Source organism: Alligator sinensis, unplaced genomic scaffold (genome assembly GCF_000455745.1).
Source record: "Alligator sinensis unplaced genomic scaffold, ASM45574v1 scaffold198_1, whole genome shotgun sequence".
In the NCBI taxonomy this organism is placed as follows: domain Eukaryota; kingdom Metazoa; phylum Chordata; order Crocodylia; family Alligatoridae; genus Alligator; species Alligator sinensis.
In genome coordinates this window covers 774,621-799,094 of record NW_005841906.1, presented here as the reverse complement: position 1 = coordinate 799,094, position 24,474 = coordinate 774,621, and the positions used below count along the sequence as shown (strand labels likewise).

Sequence of the window (24,474 nt, the reverse complement as noted above, 5' to 3'; positions counted from 1 at the left end):
AGGGGACACAGAGGCACTTGCAGAGATGGTCTGGCGTGTTAGTAGAGGCCAAGCTCATGCCATGCAGCCCCTTTGCCCAGCATGCAGCCCCAGGGATGTTACCTCTTCCACAGGCTGGCGAGATGACTTTCTCTTTCGCCTTAAACTACCCAAAGTGTTTCCTAAAAGCCCCTGGCAACGCTTCCAAAAGGTTTTACAGCCTGAGGGTTTAGTGCCAGAGAGCTGAGGGTGGGGAGAGAGAGACACAAATACAGAATTGAGGGAGAAGTGAGAGTGGTCTGCTACTGTGAGGAGGAGGAGGAGGAGGAGCCAGGAGGGAGGAGAAGCAGGTGTTGTGGTGGGACAGGCCAGTGCCTGGCACAGGGAAGCCAAAGGAGCTTGTATTGCTTCTGCCACCCGAAGAGGCAGGGGCACAGGCAGCACTGGGGATTCCTCAGCCAGAAAATCCACCTGCCTCTAGAGTACTCACTAGCAACTGTGGCGAATTTCCTGAACTAACTCCAACTGAGGCCGGAGCTCGCCTGGGAATACCTGGGGTTTGTCATGCCCCTCCAAGCGCACCTGGGAGTTTGCAAGCTGATATAACTACAGCCCTGAGCACAGCTGCTGTGGGCCAAGCTCCACAATAAGGCACAGCATCAACCCTTCCAGCAGCTCCATTGGAAAAAGGCTGTCTCACTGGCGCGCAAAGCCCCCTTGCGCAGCACTACCAATGGCACCACACAAGCCATGTGCTTGAAGCTCTCTCTCTGGCCTGCAGAAGCTGTACCGCCCAGCCAGCATCACCCACCTTGTGCAGGGCCTCTTCCCCCTGCTCCGCTCCAGCCTGCGCCAGCTGTAGCCTCTTATCCCCTTTCTTGCCAATGCTCAGGATCAAGCTGACTGTCCCTCCCACGCTGCTGGGGCCTCGCGGCGGCACCACCACCACTGGGGTCTTGGAGGGGTTGACCAGGGTCTCCTTGGGGATTCCTATCTCCAGTGGTGTGGAGTCACCAGGACCTTCCCAGCTCAGCTCCCGTCTGGGAACGGGCAGTACTGAAGGAGGCACCACTTCTTTCTCCTGCCTCTGGGGCTGTGCCTTGAGGTCCTGTGGGGGAGTGAGGGGCTCCAGGAAGGAGCATGATGAAGGCTGAGGTCCTTTTGAAGCATTAGGGCCCAGCAAGCTCTTAGCATCAGGCAAAACTGATGGGGCATGTCGATCCTGAGAAGCAACAGCAGACAGGGAAGATGTGGGGTTGTGGAGATGCCTGCTCGCCCACGGAGCCTCCCTCTTCCTCCCCACCATCACTCCTGCCTAAAACCACATCCTGCCCTCTCCTGCTCTCCCTCACAGCTCTCTGCTACAGCTTGCACTGGGACTTGCTGAGGTCTCCTGCTCTACATCAGAGAGCTCTGAGTACCAAGGGAAGCTATACTCAGGGATCCCCAAGTGCTTCGCAGGCAGTAACAAGTTCAACCTTGTGGCTCCCTGCCCATGCCCAGGCTGGTGGGTCAGGACCATTATCCTGGAGTCACTAGAAGTGAAACTGAGGCACAGAGATGGGTGGGGTCTTGCTCACACACTAAGTGAGGGGCAGAGCCAGGGCTACAACCCAAGGATCCCAACTCCTGCTCTGCAGGTCCAGCTCACCCTTCCTGTATGAGAGGAAAGCACCAGTCTCCTTGCTGTATGTGGCATGCACTGCCCAGGCAATCTCTTCCTTGGCAGTGCAGCAAATGTTTGCTGCCTTCAGATGCACCCCTGCCCCCACCCGCTCCACACACTGGGCTGAGTCAGCAGAGTCCCAGGTGGTCCTTGTTCTCAACCCTACACACTCACTTGGCTGCCAGGAAATGCACTCTGGGTAGAGTCCAGTGGATTGTCCTGGCCCTTGCCACCATTGCTTTTACTCCCAGGGTCTAGCTGGTGCTTCTGGGCTCGCCAGCGCACCAGCACCCACCCCAGCATGCTCTGCAGCTCCTCCATGCGCTCCTGGATCTAAGGGGGGAGACAGACAGACACCAGCGGCTCCTGTGAGAATGTGAACTTGCACCAGGGACTAGGAGGAAGCTGCTTTCCAGAGAAGCTTCCTCTTCACCCATCCCTGGGACCAGGCCAGTGTTGGGAGCTGAGCCTCAGGGCTCAGTGGTCATTGCTAGAGAGCTCTGATGGAGCCCAGAGCAAAACTAGCTTTGCCACCTTCCTCTGAGTCCTGGGAGCCAGACAGCAGTGCAGTCTGACTGCACTGAACCCAGGCTGGGCAGGTTGAGCTGGTTTCTTCTGGGCAGGGTCTCAGTGGCCCCCACCAAGGAGGAGTGGGTTCCTCCTGTCCTGCACCAGCCCAAGGGAGCTCAGTGGGAAGCCAGTGAAGGGTCCCCCACCCCACCTTGGGGAGGGGACAGCATCCTGCTTACTGTCTCACTCAGGTCATGCTCCTCAGAGACCAGCTTCTGGCCTGCTGCTGCCAGCTCCTCAAACTCCATGAACTTGTCCTCAATCTTCCTCTCCAGCTCCTCACACTGGGCCTCCAGGAGGCCATGGGCGCTCAGGTTTTCTGAGAAGATCTGAGCCCGCGTGTCCTCAGTCCAGGAGCTGGGGATGCAGGAGCAGGGTATCAGGACCTGCCAAAGTGTATGCAGGTCTCTCTTCCCCTCTTTCCAATCTGCTCCCCCTTTTGAGGTGCCACAGGCCAAAAACTCCTCGGGTCAGGCCCCATCTCCCAGGCAAAAGGCCAACTCCTTGTTGGGTCAAACTGGCCAGGAAAATGTCCTACACTGCATGGCCTCTGCTCCCTGGATTTGACCACCAAGGAATGCCAGAGGAAACCACCTCTCTGTCAGTCTCAGCAAGGAGTTGCCTCCCCTGACTGAGACAAGACCAGAGATTTCAACTTGCAGGGCACTGCTGGGGGATCTGATACATTTCTAAACCTTCACGTTTCCTTACAGGAATTACCCTGGAGTCACCAGCAATGCAACTGAGGCACAGAGAGGGGACATGCTCAGGTCACCAAGTAAGGGAGTGGCCTTTACCAAAACTGGCCTCTGCTTCCTATCATCTTGAATGTGGCTGCCACTTCCTTATGGCCTTTGCAGTGGCTATCTGGCTCCCCCTAGGAAAGGCTGGCCTTTAGTATCACTAGGACTAAAGCCAGGGTGTCTTGGAGGAAGGCTGCCACTGCCAGGTTCTCTAGTTTCAAAACAGGAAACAATGAAGGGGAAGAGAAGAGAACAAGAGTGGCAGGAGGTTGATGGAAAAAGGAGGGACAGTATGGTAGGTAAGGTGAGCATGGCAGGGAGGAAACTTGGAGGGGCATGAATGCAGGGGGATAGGAAACCAGGCAGTGCAGAGATGGCCAGGAGAAGGGATATGTGACAGGGTAGAGTACCCCTGGTAACAGCCAAGGGGACGTGGGTGTGTACTGATTATGCTCCATTTGAAGGCATGTCGAAAATAAAATGACTCTAATGCTGATAAGTGTCATGACTGTTTAAAGAGGCTCATGATATTGGGGGTCTGGTTGGTTCCCTCTCATATGTGGGGCCAAGAGCACAGCGATAGGGCCTGCTGCAGCTGGCTGTCCCTGCACAGATCCTTTGATTCACACTGCCCTGACCCTGGGCACCTCCTGCTTTGTGGCAGGGGACCACTATGTCTTTAGGCTCTTGGGTTTCCCCAAGGACCTGCTTCAATATGTCCAAGTGGTTGTCAATTCTGCAATCAGCACTGGCCCCCATGGCTGAGCCCAGGAGGGCCGCACCCTCCTTGGCCCTTGGCCTTGCAGGCAGGGCTAGCAGCTCCTTGCACAGGTGCCCATGATGCCTCGCTGGAGGTCACTGCCACTCACATCATAGCCAAGTAATCCCTGAAGAACTGCCGTAGCTGACCAGCCTGCTCCATGCGGGTCTTGTTTTCCAGCACCAGTGCCAGCAGACCCTCCCCAGCTTTCAGCGTCTCCTGCACTTCTGGGACCAGGTCACACCTCTGAGTGGCGCAGAGCTTTTCCAAGCAAGTGGCTGTCCTCTGCAGCTCTTCCAGGTGCCCCTCCAGTGCCTCTGACATCTCACGCTGGGGACACAAAAGGGCTCAGGATGCTGAGAAGTGTCACCACTCTTCAGAGACCCATAGGAGGGTCCCTGCCCCTCTGGCTGGGGAGAGAAGGGAACCCTAGCAACCCTACTTAATCTGCTCAAGATGCTTCCTGCCCCTCCCCCTTAGAGCAAAAGACCAGGGTTTTCAGCCCCATAACAGAGCTTGGCACTAATTCTCATTGCTGGGCTGGCTTGCATTGGGAACCATGGTCCAGAGGGGGCAGGCTGTGGGGTGTAACAGAGCTGAATTCTGTGGACTGGAGTTGTAGGGGGACAAGGAAAGGGGCTGCAAGGAGTGCCCTGTGGGGCTGGAGGGGATCTGAGCTTCCCCACAGACAGTCTGCTCCCCCCGCATGAGTCAGATCCTTCCATCAGGATGCAGAGTGGAAAGATGTGCGAGGTGTTGGCAGCCAGGCACTGGCATGGGGAGCTGACGCAATCCCTTCCTTTCTCACCTCCTGGCCACAGGAGGAGAAGACAGCTTAGGGCTATGCTTGGCTGGAAAATCCCAGACGAACCTGCCATGAAAGGCCCGGGCTAAGGATACTTGGGGCTGAGGGCCAGAACCTCCTTGGAGGAGTGACAGTCAGGCTGGGATGCTTTTGGTCTGACCACCCTTTAGATAAACTCCGTGCCCTGTGCCCCCCCACCCCACTCATGTTGGGCAGATAGGCACTTCAGGATCTGTGGGAAGCCAGTAGAGAGCGCTAGTGAGTTCACTAATACAGTGCAGCCATGTGGGTAGCAATGCACCCATGGACTCACCTCCATGTCCTGTTGCCGGCTCAGCAAACCCTGCAGCCCCTGCAGATCCCACTCGCTCTTCACTGTGGCAAAGCCCCTCTCTGCCTGGGCAATGTCGTGCGCCAGGGTCTCTGCTCTGCACCGGACAGCCTGCATATGCAGGGAGACCTCTGCCAGCTGGGGGGAGGAGAAGAGGCTGGTGAACCCCAGCAATTGACTCCCAGGCTGTAGCTGCCCACAGAGATGCTCTCCTCTTCTCCCCACACCAGCTCTGTCTTGGTGCCCTGGACCCAGCATAGGTTCATGGCTCCCTGCCATAGCTGAGTAAGAGCAACTGGCTGCTTGTTAGCCATAGGGCTGACAGCCACTGCCCAGCACCAGCACAGACTGTCTCAGAGTCCTGGCTTTAGATCTAAGCATCAAATCATGCTCCCCTCCCATCAGAAACAGAACCTAGGAGTCCTGGCTCCCAGCTCCCTGTTGTAACTGATCAGCAGACCCTCATGCAGACGCTGGACAGAGAAGACTTCCAATGTCACCCTTTCCTCTTAGGAAGCTGGCTGCACTCTCCATGGCCGCTAGGTGGTGGGCACTACCTCCTCCTTCACCTGAACGATGCTCTCCCCATCTCCTCCCAGGCTAGCCCCATACCAGGCGCTCCAGGCTCTCCGTCTCCGCCGCTGCCTCCATGACCCGCTCCCGTTCCTTCACTGCATCATTCAGCATCTTCACTGCCTCCTGCAGCTCCCCCAGGGGACTGCTCATGCCCTCTCTGTTCAGCTGCTGCCCAGACTGCACCAGCAGGAGGTGCAAGGGCTCCTTGGGGTCCAGTTGGTGGGTCACTGGCTAAAGCAAACATACAGAAGTGATGCTGGGGCTTGAGAGAGGGACTGCAACAGGCATAGAGCCTCCTTGACAGGGGCATGCGCATGGGCTCCCCGATGCAGTCAGTGATAGGCTGGGGTAGTCAGGATCAGGGAATCAGGGCACACCATGCCTCACAAGGGACCAGCTACAGAGAGCTGCTGGGGGGGAGAGCCAGCACATGAGAGATCCCCGTTGCCCCATCAGAGATAGACACCCACACCTCAACTGCCCCCAGGCCCTGCCCCATCCCCTGCTCACCTGCACACGGCTCTTCTGGCTCAGCACCTCTTCCTGCTGCACATTCTGCAGGAACTCGGATAGCACCAGGGAGTCGCGCAGGTCCGATGCCCGCCGCCGGAGGGCTGCTCGCACACACCTCAGCCTGGCGCAGCAAACATGTCCATGGGGTAGGGACGCAGGGGACACACAGGGCAGCTCCCCAGGGATGCTACCTGCTGAGGAGATGGGCTCCCTGCCCATCTCCTCCTGCATGAGCTGGAGGCCTCACAGCAGGAGCTGGTTCTCCATGCTGCCTGTCCACATTGTTCCTCCTTCAGCCAGCTCCCGGAAAGGGGGGATGTATCTGGCATGTATTTCTCCTTTCTTTGCCCCCACTATTTCCTCCCTGGGTGGAAACCCCCTCCCCCTCCCCTGCCACTCCCTCCTGGTGCCCAACACCCCAAGCCCGCTGAAAGGGATCCCTTCCTGTGCCGATACCATCCCTTGTCCAGATGCTGCTCTCCCACCCCCAGTGCTGCCTTACTCACTTTTCCTCCAGAGTCTCCACCTTCCTTTGAATCCTCCCAGCAGCCTCATGTCCCGTGGAGGGCTCCCTGCCCATCTCCTCCCGTAGGGCCTGGAGCCTGATGCCCCAAAGCAGGAGCTGGTTCTCCAGGCTGCCAATGTCCTGCAGGTCCCTGCGGAGCTCCTCTGGGTTCTTCATAGCAGCCGGCTCCGAGAGTGAGCCTGCCACACCCTGTAGCCAGTGCTCGGCCTGGTCCAGCTCCCCCACCAGCCGCAAAGCCTGTGGGAAAGAAGTGGAGAGTGAGACAGGTAGCTGTACACCACCAGACTGGGCCTGGTAGACCAGCTGCCTCTCCTTGCAGGGCCTGAAAGAAAGCCCCAGTAGGTGCTCAGAGAACACTAGGGGCTCAGGGAACACTGCTGTGGTGTGAGCCAGACCTGGACTACCCCAGCAAGGCACAGCATCCTCCCAGTTTCACAGAGTTCCTGACCGGGCCTCCAGACACCCACAGCCACCCACTTAGAGGTCTCTCAAACCCAGCAGAGTTCCCACCCGCTCAAGGTGGGCGAGTGGGCACCAATTTAGAGGTCCCCAGGGAGACTATGCTGGCATCCCTTCAGTCTCCAGGGCTGGTAAGACTGCCTCTGTATCTCTCTGCGTGTCTCTCTCTAGCATCTCTGCCCAGGACATCGCACTGGCTGGTTATGCCTCTCTGTTCCAAGGCCTCTGCAGTACTGGCTACAGCTGCGTGAGGCAGAGGATTCCCAAGTTGGTTCCAGGGCACCTGTCTCTGGTGGAATGTGTGGCATCCAGCTGGCTGTTGCAGCCTTAGAGACTATCACCCCCCTCCCAAGACTTCCCAAGGAGACTGAACTACTGAGGGGCCCTGGCTGAGGCTGGGGACCAACATTCCCGGCACATCCCAGGTATGGGCCACCCAGATATATGCAAAGCTGCTTTGCCACTTGGCAATGTTGGGCCTGTCCCTGAGGCCTGGGTGCTCCCCTTTTGGCCCTGCTCACAATGTCTCTGTGTGCCTGGGACTCCGGCAGGGCCAAATGGTGCCACACACCTTATCGATCTCCCTCAGCACTGCGCCGTTCTCCTGGTGCTTCCTCTGCAGCTCCTCCCACAGCCCCACCAGCTCCCGGAGGACACCTTCCACTTCGGGGCTTCCCCTGGGGCAGGCACGCAACAGCTTCTGTCCTTCCTGTGGCAGGGATGGACACATGCTGTCAGGTCCTGCCCAGGTGGGCACTGCCTTCATCAGGTGTCTGATGATGAGGCAAGTGCTAAGGACAGGGAAAGTGCCCTTCACAACCCCACCTGAGCCTGGGGGCAACAGGGACCTGGATCTCCCTGCTCACTCCTGTCCTACCCCAAAGGACAGTGAAGCTGGTTATAAGAAGTGCCATACCCGCCAGTGCTTGGCCTGTCCCCTCTAGGAGGGCCCAGCTGCATGGAATACAAGCACAGCAGAGCTATGTAGGCCCCTCTGTGTCCCCAGGCACCCCCAGGGACATCCCCAGAACTGCAATACCTGGGGGTCCCCCACAAGTCCCAAATAGTTCCCCGCACTTTGGGCTCCTGATCCCACAGGCCCTCCAGCAGTGGCTCACCTGGCAGACAGCCTCTAAGCCAGTGCTGTTGCCCAGGATTTCCTGGTGGCTCTGCAGTGCCTCTAAGTTCTCAGCATCCTCCACTTGGTTCTGCTGGATGCCAGGCCCTGCACCCTCCTTCAGCCAGGATATGGCCTGTTGGGCACCAGGAGGGAGGGGAGAGGTGTCACATTGATGCCAGAGTCATGGGGGAAGGGACTTGGGGGCTGTTTTGGGCAGTAGAGGAAGATACTTGGGGAGAACATGCAACAGAAAGACCTAGATGCTGTGGGTTGTTAGGAGACATTACCATGTTAGCAGCCTGGCAGTAGTCCTGCAGCTGGCTCTCCTGCTGAGGCACACCCCAGCCAGCATCCGAGTGTCCTGGGAGCTTCCTCCTGTGGGAGAGAGGGAGAGTCATGTCCAATCGCTCTCCTGCCATGAGGACCCCCCAGGTCCCTCCCATGGGGTTCACAGGGAAAGGGGGACAGGTGGCTGTGCCAGGTGGACTCTGAAGGTTGTAGCATGAAGGCAGATGTCTGCGTCAAAGGGCCAGGCCCACCCTGTCAGCAAGGCCTCTTCTGGGGACTCTATTATGGGCTTAGGGATGCAGTTCTTGCAGCTATGGAATGGGTCCCCTCTCCCCTCTTAGTGATATCCAGCCTAGAGCTCTCCCCTCTACTCTCCAGGTTCTGCTCTTCCTGAGAGTGGTTTCTGCAAGCCAGTACCTCTTGCTGCTGTGGCACCCCTGGGTGAGATGCCCTCCAGGAAAGCCTGGACTGCCTTCCTCGCCTCTTACATGCTCTGTCACACTGCCTGAAACATCCTTCTGCACCTAGGGCACAAAAAGAGCCTGTTAGGGTCTTGTTCCTCTATCACACAGCTCCAGGGTTGAATATGACATGGACTTCTATCTGCAGGACTAGCTCCTAACCCCTGCCACCCTATATACAGGGTGCCCTTATGAGCAGACCCAGCCTGGCTACAGGTTCCCAAGTAAAGTCGGTGGGGTTGGGGCTATGGTGCTGCCTTCCAGAACTGCATGTACTACAGCAATGCTGCAGAGGGATGCCAGTGACAGCCCTGAGATACACCCACACAAGAACACATGCCAGCTTGGCCTAGACCAACACGTGGGAGTAGGAAAGGGCATGGGTGTGCCAGGTGGCTGCAGAGAGGCATGGAGTCACATGCACATCACTGAGGGCCTTGTGGTATTGTACACAACTTATAGGGTTTGCATGGTCATATGCTGGTCATTCTGGGGCTGCAGAGGAGGTCACGCTAGCTTCACAAGGGTGGACATGTGGCAGTCACAAAGCTGTTACTTCCAGTCCAGGGCACAAATAATTAAGCACCTTCCCATGTTGCTTTGCCAAATAATTATGTCAGGTGGCACAGGTGTGGCTGTTCCTGTCATGGGAAGGGGAGTAGGGGTCTGGGCCCAGCTTTTGTTCTTACCTCATTTCCTGGGACTCTCTTTTCCTTGTTTCCAGCTTCACTTCCGGCAACTCCCTCACTACTGCCTCCTGTCTGCTCAGGGCTCAGGGCTTCCCTTGGAGAACTGCTTGTCAGGGACTGCACAGGTGACTTCTCATTCCTAGGAGAAGGGGAGCACAGAAGAAGATGGAAAAGGGATGTCAGAGTAGGCAAGAAGGGCACTTGCATGGCAAAAGGACAAGGAGTGGAGAAGGGAGACCTGAGCTGTGTGGACCTCCAGAACTCCTCTGGGGCGGACATAGGAGCGGAGGCAGGCTCACAAGAGAAAAGGGGTGTGGTGCCCCTGACAAGGGAACCCAGAAAGTGAAGGTACCTTGGAGCCAGCTTTAAAAAAAAGGAGTCATCCACAAACTCTGCCAGTGAATTCCAGTTGCCTTGTGTAAATGCTCCAGAAAAATCTTACCATTGCTTATTGTACCTGTGCTATTCAGACAAATTTAAAAGACAGCTTTCACTCTGGCATGTCACAGGCCCTTCTGCCTGCCCCACATCTTCACTCCCTGCTACTCACAGATCCAGCCTGCACCCCCATAACAGTGGGGTGAGATCCCTCCCTCCCATTATACACATGACAAAACTGCGGCATAGAGCAGGATGAGGATGTATTTTTCAGATCAAACATAGAGGCAACTGAAGTGCTGAAAGCAGAATTCGAGTCCAGACTTCCTCTTGCTTGAATATAGGAGTATTAAATGCGAATTGATTGGAGGGCCACATCCTCTACTTTGTATGTGCTTGTGGACCACACCAAGGCTCTGACCACGGTGGCAGGGCTTCTGGTTGCACTGCTACTGGGGTGAGGGCTGCTGCCACAGAAAGAAGCCCTGGCACCATGGACAGAGCTGGGGCTCTGACCATGGTTGCAAGGCTTCTGCCTGTGGTGCTGCTGGGGCCCTGCCCTGACTCTGGCTCCTGCTGTGGGAAGCAGCCCCACCACTGCAGCCCGAGTGAGGGCAGAAATCCATGTGTTGGATGATCCTACTCTGTGGGCTGGATCCGGCCCCTCTGCTTTAACACATAAGCCTTTCTGTTCATCTGATCTTGGGGTGGGAATGAATATCAAGTGACCCCCCATGGGCCCGATCAGAGAATCACAAGGCTGGAAGACACCTTAAAAAGTTATCTAGTCCAACCCCCTGCACAGCTGCAAGAGAGGCTATTTCTGCACTGTCCCAGATAGAAGTCTACTCAGCTTTTTCTCAGAAACCTTTAATGAAGGTTCTCAGACTCATCCCTGAGAGGCTCTGCCATACCTTAGCACCTGCTGGAGCCGGGCCCAACTCTCTTTGACATCTCGGTGTTTGTGAGTGACGCGGGCTACCAGGCTGGGGTGGAGACTGATGAGCTGAGACACAGTCACATCCAACATCTGAAGGAGAGAGATGTGAGGAATGATCTAATGAAGCTGGCTGTAGATGGGCCTCCTGAGGCCAGAGCTGAGCTCAGAGGCTGTTTGGGTAGTGCAGGCTATGCTAAGTCCTCTGGGAGAAGGTGATAAGCAGGACAGAGAGGCCCTTGTTCCCTTCTCACAAGCCTTCCCACTGACCCCTCCTCTTCATGCATCAGCCCCTGCCCAACATCCAGCATCCTCTGAGACTCTAGACATCTGAGGGCAGCCCAAGATGCAGCCACCTCAGCTAGAGAGGTTTCAGAGCATGACACACAGTAATCCCTCCATGCTGACAGCTCAGGCAGACATGGGTTTGACTGCAGCTCATGCCACCCAGCCCATACCATCTCAGTGACCAAGTCGGATGCCAGAGGGAGAGGTCCCTTTAAGGCACACGCCTCACTTCTCCAGCAAGGTGTTCCCTGTGGGTCTGGGGCAGCATGATGCCCAGCACTTACCATCACCTGGCTGGCAATGTCCCTCACATCTTGGTCCCGGCTGGGATCGGCCTCCCCCTGCTTCCCCACTCCATAGAGACTCCTCCACTGCAAGATGAAGCAGCAGTCATGGTCCCCTCAGAAGTGTGAGGTGGGAATAGGGCCCAAACCTCTGGAGCATCACTAGAGTATCTGAATATCTCTCCACGAATGATCCTAGCCCACAGCACTGCCTAGGCTGGGGGAGCCTTTATCTAACAGGGGCTGCTTCCTCCCATCTAGCTCCCAGTGGGGCAGGGGTTATCAACTCTTGAGGCAGTGGCAGTGATACAACTCATGGGCTGATGCCCCAAAAGCAGGCTGAGTGAGGAGCAGCCCTGTCAGGTGACTCAGGACCAGAACAGGGGGTCAGTGGGATGTCACCTTTCTCCAGGCCTCAGCAGAAGTGCTCAGGTTCTCAAGAGGCCAAGCAGGCCCACAGGGGAAAAGCTTCACATCCTGCCCCACATTCATTCCTAACTTCTCCTCACTGTGGGCTCCACTCCCCTCCAAGAGGCTGAGGAATGGGGTACAGGACTCATCCTGGCTCCAAGGTTCTAATTTCAGCTCCCACCCAAAGGGAGGGAATGTGGGCAGTGGGAAAGCCCACATCATTGACTGTACAGGTCAGGGTGGGGAAGATCCAAGCCCCTTTTCTGGGGCATCCTCCACACTGCATTATAGGTGCCCATTGCCCCTACTCAACCCTGTTGAGATCCCAAGCTTTGCCCACTGAACTCATGGCCAGAGGGGAGTGGAAATGGTTCAACAACACTGCTCTGACCTCAGCTGACTCTGGGTTTCCCTGAAGAGCCAAGTCTGGAGCACTCCCCCTGGCTTCCTGGGGCATGGATATCCCTTCCACAGCATCCCTAATCCCCTTGCTGCCCAGGTGCCAGGGCTGAGAGCAGAGCAGAGATTTTTCCAAACCATCCTTGCAACAGCTCTCCCAACACTTATATAGTCCCAACACCGAGGGGAGGCAGGGTCCAATCTTGGTCTAAGCACTGGGTACCTTGGCATGGATGGCTTTGAGGAGCATGTCTGCTTGCTGGATGAAGGCAGCTGCCTCCAGGGCCAGCTGAAGAGTCTCATGATGCTCCTTCAGGGTCCCCTGGAGCCGCAGCCACCTGGGAGGAGAGACCATGAGGGGGCTAGAGGAGACAGTGTGGCCCAGCACAGCTCCCACACGCATTCCCATGGGAACCTGGTGAGAGGTGGGAGATGGGAGCCAGGAGCCTTACAGTCACAACACACAGACCCAGACCTCCTCATGCTCAGCCTTCCTAGCTCTGGGCAGCGATGACTCATCCCTGCCCCGTGCCCCTGGCTCACATTTTGTTGAGGTGCTTGCGCCGGGCGGAAATGCTCCTACTTTCACTCCTGCCCTGCTTCTCCAGTCTCTGGGCCAAGGTGTTCATCTCCTCGTGCAGGCCATGGAACCGCTGCTCCTCCTGGGCCAAGACGGAGGGAAACAGAAGTAGCACAAGCAGCCAGTGCCCATGGGAGAGCTCAGCCCCTGCACCAGCGCTCACTGCTGAGGCGTGGACAGTAGCCACTGGGTCCAGGACTCCCAGCACCATGGGCTCTGCCTCCAACTGGAGTGGCTTTGAGGAGTGAACTTGGGTTCATGAAAGCTTCTGCTCTCTCTCTCTCTCTCTCTCTCTCTCTCTCTCTCTCTCTCTATATATATATTATTTAACTAATATATAAAGGTGCATATCTACCCTGCTTTTTGAAGACCCACCCTCCGCTTGTAGTACCAGGGAGCACTGTGTCCATCAGTAGATATATGGAGAGGCCTCCCCAAAAGAGAGCATGGTGTTAGTGAGCTACCTGCAGCTCAGCCGCATAACAGATCCCATACGTGTGGTTATGCCACCAGGACTCCCCAATGACCCTGAATGAGACCCTCTGCAGTGGAGAGATGAGATAGGGCCTGAGCCAGGAAATCCAAGGTGAGGAAATGCATCATTCCCTGGGAGCTGGGGGCTGAGCTATAGTGGAGAGGGCCAGGGCCCTGTGGGAACAGGACACTGGAGACTGAGCCACTTTTACCTGCTTTAAGTCGAGGATACGGCGGGTGAGCTGGATCTTGTCCAGGCTCTGCTGCAGGAGGGCAGCCAGCATGGGCTTCTCTTCCTGGGACAGATGGGGGCTAGTTACAACACGGAGATGGCAGAGGAGGTTGAGAGACCTCCAGAGGAACTGTCCCCTCCTGAACCCAACAGCAAGTGGGGAGGGGAAGCTGACAAACATGAGTTCAATTCCCTGCTCAGCAGGTGACCTCTGGCAACCCCTATCCTTGAGGCCATGCACTTCCCATATGGTGGCTCTTGCTCCAGAGCCTTAGCAGAATGGTGTGGTGCAGAAATGCCCCTTCAGGGGGAAGGTCCCTAGGAAACTGTGGAGGGCTGGGGCACAGGAGAAACCTGAATGAGGACCCATCTAGTGTGACCGTGGCCATACCTTCTGCCTGATCCAGGCCTCCAGCTGCTCAGCTTTCCTGTTGAACTCCTGGAGGCTCCTCAGCCCGCCCAGGGCTTTGCTCTGATTTGAGGCTGTCTGCTTCAGCAGCTGCCACTGTTCCCTCAGGGCCAGCAGCTGCTTCCTGACAGTCTCCACGCTGGGGCTGGGCCAGCCCATGAGCTGCTCACCCATCTGGGGAAAGAAGGGGAGGGAAGGGTCTCAGAGACACCAGGCCTGCTTTGGAGCACTGGCAGTGCACAGGGGCAGCTGAGGGATGCAGGGGTATCACCAGGTGGGCTCTGGGACACTGAAGGGGTGGGGGAGAGGACAGGGCACATTGATCAGGCCAGTAATACAGCAGACTGCTGGGTGGACCCCTGGGGGCTGAGTGGGTCCTAGAGCCCCACCCCCATACCTGGTTGAGTTTGATCAGTGCGTTCTCAAAATCCTTCATGTCCCTTTGCAGGTTCTGGGCCACCCGCTCCCAGTCCTGGATTTCACAGCCGTCCTTCAGGTCCCGCAGTTTCCCTCGCACCCAATTCTCTGCCTGCCAAACAGAGAGGAGGTCTCAGTTCCCAAGGCCATGGCCCCCTCGCCTGGGAAAATAGGCCTGACACCACCCCGTTCACAAGCTGGGGTAGCAGCAGGGCAAATGGGCTAGCAGGGTAGATCCACGGAGTAGGGGGTGGATACTGGACTAGAGGGGCCTGCTGCCAGGGTGCAGTGAAGCAGTGTTGGTGCCAGAAAGATGGGACCCACCCTAGGCAGGATATCTGTGTAGGTCCCCAGGCCGCTGTCTCTGGGGAGCAACCTGCCACAGCTCCCTGAAGGCCAACAGGAGAAGACATGGCCTCCCTGAGAAGGGCAGGCCTAGCCAGGAGTCTCTGCCCTCCATGTGATGCATTTGTTTTCTTTTCCTTTCCTGGCCCCTGGTGCTCCCTCCCCAAATTTCTTCTGAAGAGGCAGAGGTACCCTTCATTTGTACCCTCCTTTCCTGTGCCACCTCTGCTGCTGTGTGGGGAGAGGAAGCTGGGCCCCTGTGTGGGCTGACCCACCCTCCCTAGGGCTGACAGCTTGGAGAAAGGCAGCCAAATATGATCTCATGCCGCAACAATGGCTTTGCTCTGGGCTGAGAGTTCACCCGCCTCCCACTGCTCACATGAAAGGCTTCTGGCCACAGGCACATCCCCCTTCACTCTTCCACTGGAGCTGGGAGCAGACCGCTCGCTCCTTCTATCACCCTCTTCCCTGCTAACAACATGGCACCCCAAAGGAGAGATGTGTGCCAGATGTCACTGCCTCAGCATCCCAGCTGACTGCCCTGGGGCCCATACACACTTCCTACCCCCAAACCTTCCTCCTGGGCCTCCCCAGGAAGGGTAGCAGGGCCTCTACCTGCATTATCTCCTGGTTGAACTGAGCGAGGAGAGGGGTCAGGTTGGGGTTTGCCTGCCCTGTGCTGTTTCTCAAGCCAGTTTTTAGCCAAGCTATTCCACCTGGCTCCTTGGTCTTGATGCTCTCCTTCCAGGGAGCAGCTGCATGGCTTCCTGAAAGCTAGGGAAGACACAAAGACCAAAGGGTTAGTGTGCCTCCTTATAGGGTCACTTGAATAGCCTCTTGGAAGTGAATTTATCAAGGGCTTTTCAGAAGCTAAACCTGTTGACTCTTTTACTGCCGGCCTCAGGGTCCTCTCTGAGTAGGTAGGAATGATCTCCCCTTGCAGGACCAGTGGTGGTCAGCCTCCCAATCATACACAGGCTTTATAAACCTCTCTCTGAGCACAGTTGAAGGCAGGGTTGTCAAACATGTGGCCCGCTGGCCAGGTCCAGCCTGCAGAGCCCTATAATCCAGTCCCTGATGCTGCCCCTTTTGCTATGTCAAACCGGCCCCATGTGCAGCGTTTGTCTGCTGTCTCCGCTGCTTGCTCCGGCTGGTTCCAGGCTGCACCACTATGCTACTTGCTGCTGGTCCCCGGCTGCACTGCTTACATCTCAGCAGCAGCATGGGCATCACAACCTGGCATGTGGCCTCAGTCAGCAGTGCAGGTGGTACAGCCTGGGATTGGTAGTGAGGCAGCTAGCTGGGGCCAGGTCCTGGGTGGTGACATCTGCTGGGGCTGGTCCCAGGCTATGCTGCCCATGCTGCTCCCTGGGACTGGGTCCCTACCTGCACCGCCCACATCTCAGCAGGTAGCATGGGCAGGACAGCCCAGGACCCAACTCCAGCAAACGGTGCAGGTAGCACAGCCTGGGCCTGGCCTCATTGGGGCAGCCAGCCAGGGATGAGTCCTGGACTGCACTACCCACTGGGGTCAGTGTCCTGAACTGGCAGGGGCAGGTGCTGCCTGTGGTGGATCAGGCATTTGGATGTGGAGGGTTTCCACGGGCCTGATCCAACCCAGGAACTGGCCCTGCACCCCTCATCTGGCCCATGGTAAGCAGATGTATTTGACATACTTGGCTCAAAGTGAGCTGGCCTGTAATTCCCAGGATTGCCCTAGTATCTTTTCAGAGGCAGGCACAGCCCCATTGTCCTCCAGGCCTGTGGTCAGGAGCTGGCCGATGGAACTGACATATTTTAGGAGCTCAGACATTTACAGGCCTCCACTTCACACCTCTACCCCCCAGCTGCCTCACCCTTGGTGATCCTGGGCTCACCCTGTGCTTCACACCCCAGAGTGTTAACTGACCTATGAAGGGTCACTCTGGCACTCCCCCAAAGTACATAGAGCTCATCAGCACTGGGTCAAATGCACCTATGAGGCAAATGGACTGAAGCAGCCAGCCAGCCTGCTGCCCTTCGGCATAGGCAAAGGGAGCTGGCACTCCTGCCACAAAGGAGAACGGTCCACACATTTACTTTCTCTCACAACTCAACAAATAGTGTGCCACAAAAAGGGGGAGGTGCAGGGCAGGAGTGAGGGACAAGGGTAGGGCTGGGTGTCGGGGAACTCAGGGCTGTGACAGTGGGGCAGGGCTTCAGGGCAGGAGTGGGGGGTGCTGACAGAGTTGCTTTGTGCCTCTCGGACTATGCCTTGGCTGTCCCCTGCTCAGTGGCCTGTCCCACTATTCAAGCAAGGGAGGTGAGGAAATGCATCATTCCCTGCTTCTGCAGCTCTGCTGTCTCGGGCCCTGCCCCCCTCGCAGACTCCAGGGCTCTGGAGACAGTTTTCCCTTGCCTGCCCACCCCATTCCCTCCAGGGATGAACCAAGCTCTGAAGCGAGAGGGCTGCTAAAACAAAAGGGCAATTCTCCTGTCCATCTTCCTCCACTGACCGCACGGCACTTGGGCAGCCTGGGTTCCCAGCTCAACTCCCAGCTCCTCCACAGGGATCTGGAGCCTCTTATTTTAGGCAACTCGGAGAGGGGGAGAAGCGCTGCACTTCCTCTGGGGCCCGGTCTGGCGGTCAGCGGTGACGGAATGTGCTGTCCGGGATCCAGCTCCACCGGGGGCGCCGGCGAAGGTCAGCCAGCGCAGGAACTGGCCTGCATCCAAGCTCAGCCCGAGGTCCAGCTGCACGAGCCCCTGTGCAGGGCTGAGGCTCTGAGTACCTCGCATCTTGCTGCAGCAAGGACGCCTGTGCCAATCAGTGCTGGGGGACGGAGCTGGCCAAGAAGCCAGGTGGTGCCCCAACTCCAGGCATGCCCTAAACTGCTTCCAGCCCAGGGGCAGGATTTGCAGAGAAAGCATAGCAGAGTCCATAGAGGGTGATGTGTTGCGGTTTTAGGACTTGAGTGAGGGTTGTGGGCACAGCCCGGGTGTGGGGGGTGACTGTGGTCTCAAAGGAGGCTGATGGATCAGATTGGGAGGGAGAAGATCAACACAAAGGCATCCTGGGCAGAGCCCAGACGAGTGTATTTTGCTGAGTGCTGGAGAGCAGAGCATGTGGGGGAAGGTGGGGGTGGGCAGAGTCCTATATACCATGGCATGAGCTCCCCACACACCAGCTACAGCTGCCCCTGGGGAGCAGGCACCCCTTTAAATCGGCACCTGGGGATGAAGTCCTACTCATCCACCACTAGTTACACTACTGGACCAGTGGGAAGAGCACAAGAAAGGGGCTGGCAAGTTGAGCAGCCTGTCATGAAGGCTGAACTCCTGTAGAGTAAGTCCTCCCAGCTCTCAAGGGGAATGGTGGTGGTGGGGTGGGGTAGGGTGGCATGGTGTTATCTGCTGAGCCCAGCTCCCGGAGCAGCCATTTTCAAAGCCCTGTTGCAGCAGGCAACAAAAATCCTATAGTTTAATTTGAGTATAGGACAAAGCCCCCTGCCAAGAGGTCAAGGCCAAATCAGGATAAAGCCATGCTCCAGCTGCGTGCTCTCCCGGCTGCAGCAGCAGCCCCACAGCCTGCTGGAAATGCAACTGCTTTCTAGATACTTCAGTGCTAGGGCCCTGAACTGCTCCTACTCCACAACCCTAGGGTTCCCCCCATTCTGCTCCCAGGAGGCCCCCAACAGCCTGTGACACCAGAGCACTGGTATTCAACCCAGAGACACCTGGCATGGGATGGCATGGCAGCTGCTCCACCTGCAAGATAATTCAGAGAGGGAGTAAGGACTGATCTCTGCATTCAGTGGACACATCTCTCCCTGATTAAATCCCAGGCTGAGCCAACATGGAATATGCAGGGACTCTGCTCACTACCCCCTTCAAAAAAGGTGACAGCTGTCACCCCAACCTCTTAACAGACCAGCCTGTAAATCCAGGACCAGACAGATATTTTCCCTTTGGGGTCCCTCCCATCCTGCCCCTGCACCAGAGCATCACCCCCAGTTAGTGTGGTGGTGGCAGAGCTGTGTGCTGGGCTAATGGGAGGCCTGTCACCCTCCATGGCTCACTCCTCCCCTGTCCCATGGTGGGTAAGTGTCCATCAAGAAGGGAGGACTCTCAATCACTGTAGTAAAGGACTTGGAGTGATAGGCCTCTTCCAACACTGCCCTAGCCATGATGGTGCCCATATGACCCAGTGCAGGGACAACGTGGAGCAACAGGCTCCAACTATGGCAGCTTCACCCCTCTGAAAAGTTGTTTCAGGCCACCTGCACATTCCAGTAGATGGTGCATAGACTACCTTTAGATCACACTTCACAAACTTTTCCATGCAACTGCAAGGGCTGAACAAATCCTGTCTTAGAAACAGATTCTCCTACCAGGGCTCTCAGTACGGACCTGCACCTTTCATTTAGTCTCTTTGAAATACAAACTCCAACCAGGACACTCAGTGACAGTACTGTGGGCAGCACAAAGCACTAGAACCCTGCCTGCTGTGGTGTGGCCTCACAGGGAGATCTGAAGCAGGGCTCAGGGCAACCCACCAGAGTATCTGTCTGTGAACATGCAGGCCCCCTCCACCTGCCAGTCCGAGCGCTGCAGCGACAGAATAGTGATTGCCTCACTGCATGGGGCCATTCTATGTGTCTTCCCCATTCATGACCTTCTCAGAGCACAGCCCGATTGGGCTCTCCCTGCAAACGTTCCATTCCCAGCTGAGCCCACTAGGTCCATTTCATAAACATGACAACAGCTGCTCAGTTAAGGATGTTCACTCTACTCATCTCAGACTAGACTGCCTGCCCCAGGCCAGATAGGCTGCACCCCCTGACAGGTTTGCCCAGTTCCCCACTATATGAGACAGGCTCCTCCTGTCCCCGCTCCACGGGCTTTTCATCCTAGTGACAGTCTTGGGAAAGGACAGTTTCATGCTCAGGAGCTGGCCCTGAAGTTCTCATTCGTACAGAGCCCAGTCACCCCAGATCAACCCACCTCAAAACAAGGCCCTTACAAACCAAGGGAACTAGGGGATGGCCACATGGAAGGGTGGGGACCTTAGTCCACCAGAGAGCAGATGTCACCACCCCAGGTGCTCCTAGCCTCCTGCTTTTCTTCTTCCACGTCCACTTCCTTGTTGAGAAAGACCTACTGGTGGAGCCTGTGGGTGCCGAGTCTCAGCTTCTCACCAGTAAAAGGCTGGATACCACTCCCTTGAGCACCCAAGGTCTCAGCTCCTCCAAAAACAGCCACAAGGATAGGGGCTTTGTGGTGTAGTTCTTGCAGGCTGTAAATATATGCTAGCCATCCTTACCAGAACACTAGCTATTTCCTGCTACCACTGTTGAGCCTACTGGGAAAATATTACGTGTGTGGTTGATTTACTTCGGTAGCTGGCTCATCATCCCACCTGGACACAAAGGACATGACTGGGAGAAGACAATCTAGAGCCCTGGGGACCAACCTTTTTGGCAGGTGTGCTACAGGTTAGGCATCACACACTTCCCAAGTGCCATTCTGATCCTCTTCCCCTGCCAGTTCAATTTCTTTGCTTTCTGCTCCCTGCCGTGTGCTTCCCATCCAATCTGCTGCTCTGCTTTCTGCTCCCTGTCCTATCTGGGCTCCCAATCCTTTCACTGCTGCATGGGACAAGCAGAAGCTGCCTGTGCCACTTCTGGCACATATGCCACAGGTTGGCCACCCATGATCTAGAGTGTGTGCTGAGCAGGGCTGAGGGAGGACCTCTAAGAGCAGTCATAGCTGGGGAGAAGGTCCAAAATGAACAGTGTTGTTAATCCAGTTCAATTCAAGGCAGAGGCTGTGAGATTGTTTAGATTCTTCCCCGTGTGTGAGCTGTGTTTGGGAGCAAGCTTGGAATAACATCCACAGCTCCTAGGATACTGAACACATGCAAGATTCCCAACCATGCTAAGAGGGAGGTGGGACCCCACTGCCCTGTGGGGTTGCCTTCTCCTCTGGTATGGGGGACAGTGGCTGTGAGTGAAGTCACCAGTGTCATAAGGGCTCACTTCTAGTGCAGAAAGAGTTTGTAGGTTGCATGCAGTCCCTGGCCTGCCCCTAAGCCTGTTGCCTCAAGAAAAACAAAGACACAGCACTGCGCCAGTCTAACGTTCTTGCCATCTGTATGGCTCAACATGCTCTTTGAATGTTAGCTCAGGCTCCTCAACAGTCCCCGTTGGAAGTGGCGGAGTGTTATTGGCCCATTGAGCAGTCAGAGAAGCTGAGGCACAGAAAGGTACCTCAAGGTCATATCTCACATCTGTGACAGAGCTGGGAAGACAACCCAGGAATCCTAATTCCCAGCCACACTTGTGTGTGCAGGAAAGGGCCCTGCTCTCCGAGACCTATTCTGGACCAAGCCTGGCACACCATGTCCCCTCCCATGAGAAGGTTCTGTGACTTCAAAGCGGTTCCTCCCAAGACTGAGACAGGTTGAATGGGGCCCTTAGGGTGGTGGCTATTGTGCTGCATTGGCCCTGTCATGGCATCCTAAGCTCTAAGCTGTGAACATTAGCAGACACCAGACTTCACAATGCCTGGTAGTCCCCACTACCGAATCCCTGACCACTAGGCTACATGCACACTATGGGCTGCCCAGGCCAGAAACCCTTCTGAAATGAGGTCAGGCAGCCAGAAAGGATGGTCTGTCTCACCTTCACTGAAGAGCCAAGCAAAGACAACAGCTGATCACATCAGGCAGGAGGGTTTGGGCTCAGCTCAGCTCATGCTTATAAGTCACACTGCCCGTTCATGGAACGGCAGGTAGTTAAAGACACTGAGCAGCTATTGCTGTACCAAGTGCAGGGAGCTAGGAAGCAACTTGAGAGTATGTCTCCTATCCCTGCTGCGGCAGGCAGGGCCCTTCCCCACCCAGCCCTCGGTGTTGGGAGATAAGCCTGCAGGTGACACAGGCATTTTATTTACATGCTGTGCCTTGCAATCCATCACCCACAGGAAAACAGGGCTGTCAGCATGAAATGACCTCATCCTTCCTGCAAAGCAGCTCTGCTAGGGCTGCAGAGCAGCACAGCCGCTCCCCCAGCTCCTCTGACAACCAGCAGGGACTATCTGGGAGCGCACATGAAAGGGAAAAACTAAGTTGGGCCTTGTGTTGCTTTGGGGATTGGAGGTTGCAAAGGAGAGGTCGGTGTCCAAGGCTGGCTGGACTTTCACTGCTCTAGTGCGAACTACCCCAACAGCTCAGTGGAGGGAAGTGAACACACACACACACACACCCACACACACACACACGGACAAGGACTCGAAGTCAACTTAGAGCACTCTTTTCTTGGGGTGTAGGAGCTAGCATAGTGAGGTAATGTGTTGGTTGCTCACTGCTTAAAACCTGGACTGCAACCCTGATTTCACTCGCAAGTAACATGAGTTCACTGGCCTCAGTTTACACCCCAGACAATGCTTCTTTGCATCACAAAACCCCACACTGATCTGGCAAGTCAGTTTTCACTCAGGAGAGGCCCAGGACTGCAATAGCAGGGTGAAGGGCATATGTAAAACTGAGGTGTACAAGCAGAGCTTCATGGGGAAGCTGACAAAAGAACATGAGAGGAGCTGCAGGAGTGAGGGGTGTTGGCAGAGATGGGAGTGGGGAACCCAGAACCGGGATAGCTGGGTGGATGCTGCAGGTCAGGAGCAAGCATGTCAGCTTGCTGCTCCCCTTGTCTTCCAGCCAGATTATCACCCTGTCAGGATAGTATAGTTCTCTGTCCAAGAAACAGTTACCACCCCACTACATCATATTCCTCCATCCAACATGCCCCGATCTGTCCCAAGCTCTCTATTCCCCTTTTACAAAGCTTAGTTTTACAGGCTTCCCTTCCTTTTCAGCCCCACCCTTCATGATATACAGACAGGAAGGGGTTGACCTGCCACTCAAGCTCCAAACTCCCACACAACAACCAAAAAAAAAATCTGTATGTCCCATCCTTTAAAAAAAAGGCAAAGGGTTGCTGGGAATGCTTTTGCTGTGGCTGGATCTGGGGACAGCTCAGCCAGGCTGTTCGGCAGTGATCTGCCTCTGCATTGAGCTCACCAGAGGCTTGCGTGAGACCATGTCTGGCCTTTACCAGCACCAAAGCCGGGAGGTTTTGATGATCATAGGCTCTCCTCTTCCAGCCTGCCCCACTGTGAAGCCAGCTGTTGTGGGTTGAGGTTAAGTCACAGGGAGTTCCTGCTTGCCTTCTCCAACCCTAGTGAGATCTCAGATGCCTTCTCTCTACACCAGCCCCAGCCCAGCAAGGGAATTTTCTGAGACCAAGGACCAAGGGATGAAAAGAAAGCAGCATGTTCTCATGGTCTGACTAGGGGAGACAGGGTTTGGGGACTCCTGGGTTCTTTTCCTACCTCTGGCAGGGTTTGGTTGTCTAATGGCAAGAGCAGGAGACTGACAGTCAGGGGCTGCCCCACTGTGTGGCCAGAGGTGACTCACTGCCCCTCAGTTTCCCCAGCTGTAAAATGGGAGGGAAGAGAGAGCAACTCCTCATTAAATGGTGAGAGGCGTGTGGTCATCGCAGCAACTCAGTGGGACACTCTGCAGCTAGCACTCAGAAGTGGAGTTTTTAATTCAGTTTAAGCCCTGAGGGAAGGGTTCTCTCAAAATTCCCCCTCCCAGGTGTTGGGAGAAGAGACCCTTAGCGGGGGAACAGTTGCTTCTATGGACAGCGTGCGCAGGGGGAGGCTGGGTTCCTTCACCAGGAGGCTAGAGAAGCAGCTACAGCCCTTGCCCTATGCTCCCCCCAAAACCCACATGAGCACACATATGCGTTCCTGCTGGCATACCTACTCCTTGAGGCTGACAGAAATTCCCAAAGCAGAGCACAGAAACCAGGAGCTAGGTCTAGGCTGGGTGGAACGCAGAGAGGCAGAAGGCAGGATCGGATGCAGAGCACAAGCAAAGGAACCAACAGGCAGGGAAAAGGAGCCAGGAGCCCTTACCTTGAAGGGAGCTTTCCCTGGTCGGCTGTTGTTGTTGTTGTGGTTCCTCTGGCAGCTGGCATGGGCAGGGTCCCCGGCCACCCCATCCTCACCAGGGCCCGGCTCCCCATGCCAGTTGGACAGCGTGATCTTCTTGATGGAGCGGGAGAGCGAGTTGCGGTTGAGCTGGTCCTCATCAGAGACCCCTTCCTCCATGGGGCTGGTGCTCTGGACCCTGCCTTCAGGGGGCCCTGGGGCCGCCTGGGTCTGGGCCAGGTAGAGGGAGACGCGCTCATTGAGGTTGTGGCGCAGGCCGCGGTTATCCAGGGCAGCCATGGCGACGTCAGGGCATGGGTCTCCGGGGCAGTCGGCGGCACACTTGGGCAGCGAGAGCTTGGTGCTGATGGTGAAGGGCTGGACCTTCCTCACCGTGCTGCCAGACATCCTCCCCCAGCATCGGCTGCCTGGGGGCCCCCCAAAGTGCCAGGGCTGGTGGCTGCCAAGAGGCGAGGAGACAGCAAGGCACTGCGGTCCAACTCGCTCGGGAGGCCGAGAAGCCCCCAGCGCTCCCCACGGAGCCGCCTCCTCCTCGGCTCTGCCCAGCTCACTCCCAGCCCTCCTGGGGGGCAGCAGCAGGGCTTGCGAGGGGGGCTCCCTCACACGGCTGCCATGGCAGGGCTGGGGGGGCTGTCACCAGGCAGGAGGGAGCCCCATCCTCCAGCCAGAGGGCAGCGCCCCTCCAGGGAGGGGGAGTGGGAAGGTGCGGGGGGGAGCGGGAGGCGGGTGCTCGGCGCTGCAGGTCTTAGTCGTCTACCTTCTTGCGGAGGTTGAGGATGCAGAGCAGGCAGGCGAGCAGCGCCTCGCGGGACTCCCGGGAGCCCAGGCGGGGCCGGC

At 56.6% G+C, this 24,474-nt stretch overlaps 1 protein-coding gene across 13 annotated transcripts in view; it reads right to left on the bottom strand.

Moving 5' to 3' along the window:
- Window positions 1-24,466, bottom strand: part of LOC102373457 — a 52,457-nt gene extending 27,991 nt beyond the window's left edge. For 5 of the 13 annotated variants that reach the window (XM_025197798.1, XM_025197800.1, XM_025197803.1 and 2 more), the window contains exons 1-22: window positions 23,602-24,466; window positions 15,256-15,414; window positions 14,276-14,407; window positions 13,861-14,052; window positions 13,450-13,533; window positions 12,727-12,845; window positions 12,407-12,521; window positions 11,374-11,460; window positions 10,779-10,894; window positions 9,487-9,625; window positions 8,754-8,860; window positions 8,336-8,423; window positions 8,047-8,181; window positions 7,500-7,637; window positions 6,450-6,706; window positions 5,941-6,064; window positions 5,467-5,661; window positions 4,837-4,992; window positions 3,828-4,048; window positions 2,395-2,572; window positions 1,820-1,978; window positions 791-1,201 (exon numbers count right to left, since the gene is read on the bottom strand). In XM_025197798.1, the coding sequence (XP_025053583.1) occupies window positions 791-1,201; window positions 1,820-1,978; window positions 2,395-2,572; window positions 3,828-4,048; window positions 4,837-4,992; window positions 5,467-5,661; window positions 5,941-6,064; window positions 6,450-6,706; window positions 7,500-7,637; window positions 8,047-8,181; window positions 8,336-8,423; window positions 8,754-8,860; window positions 9,487-9,625; window positions 10,779-10,894; window positions 11,374-11,460; window positions 12,407-12,521; window positions 12,727-12,845; window positions 13,450-13,533; window positions 13,861-14,052; window positions 14,276-14,407; window positions 15,256-15,414; window positions 23,602-24,024 (3,735 nt within the window). In that variant the 5' untranslated portion in view covers window positions 24,025-24,466. Of the gene's footprint in view, window positions 1-790; window positions 1,202-1,819; window positions 1,979-2,394; window positions 2,573-3,827; window positions 4,049-4,836; window positions 4,993-5,466; window positions 5,662-5,940; window positions 6,065-6,449; window positions 6,707-7,499; window positions 7,638-8,046; window positions 8,182-8,335; window positions 8,424-8,753; window positions 8,861-9,486; window positions 9,626-10,778; window positions 10,895-11,373; window positions 11,461-12,406; window positions 12,522-12,726; window positions 12,846-13,449; window positions 13,550-13,860; window positions 14,053-14,275; window positions 14,408-15,255; window positions 15,415-23,601 lie in introns of those variants that run through there. The other 8 variants (XM_025197801.1, XM_025197799.1, XM_025197802.1 and 5 more) reach the window with 8 other exon arrangements.
- Window positions 24,467-24,474: the final 8 nt, after the last annotated feature.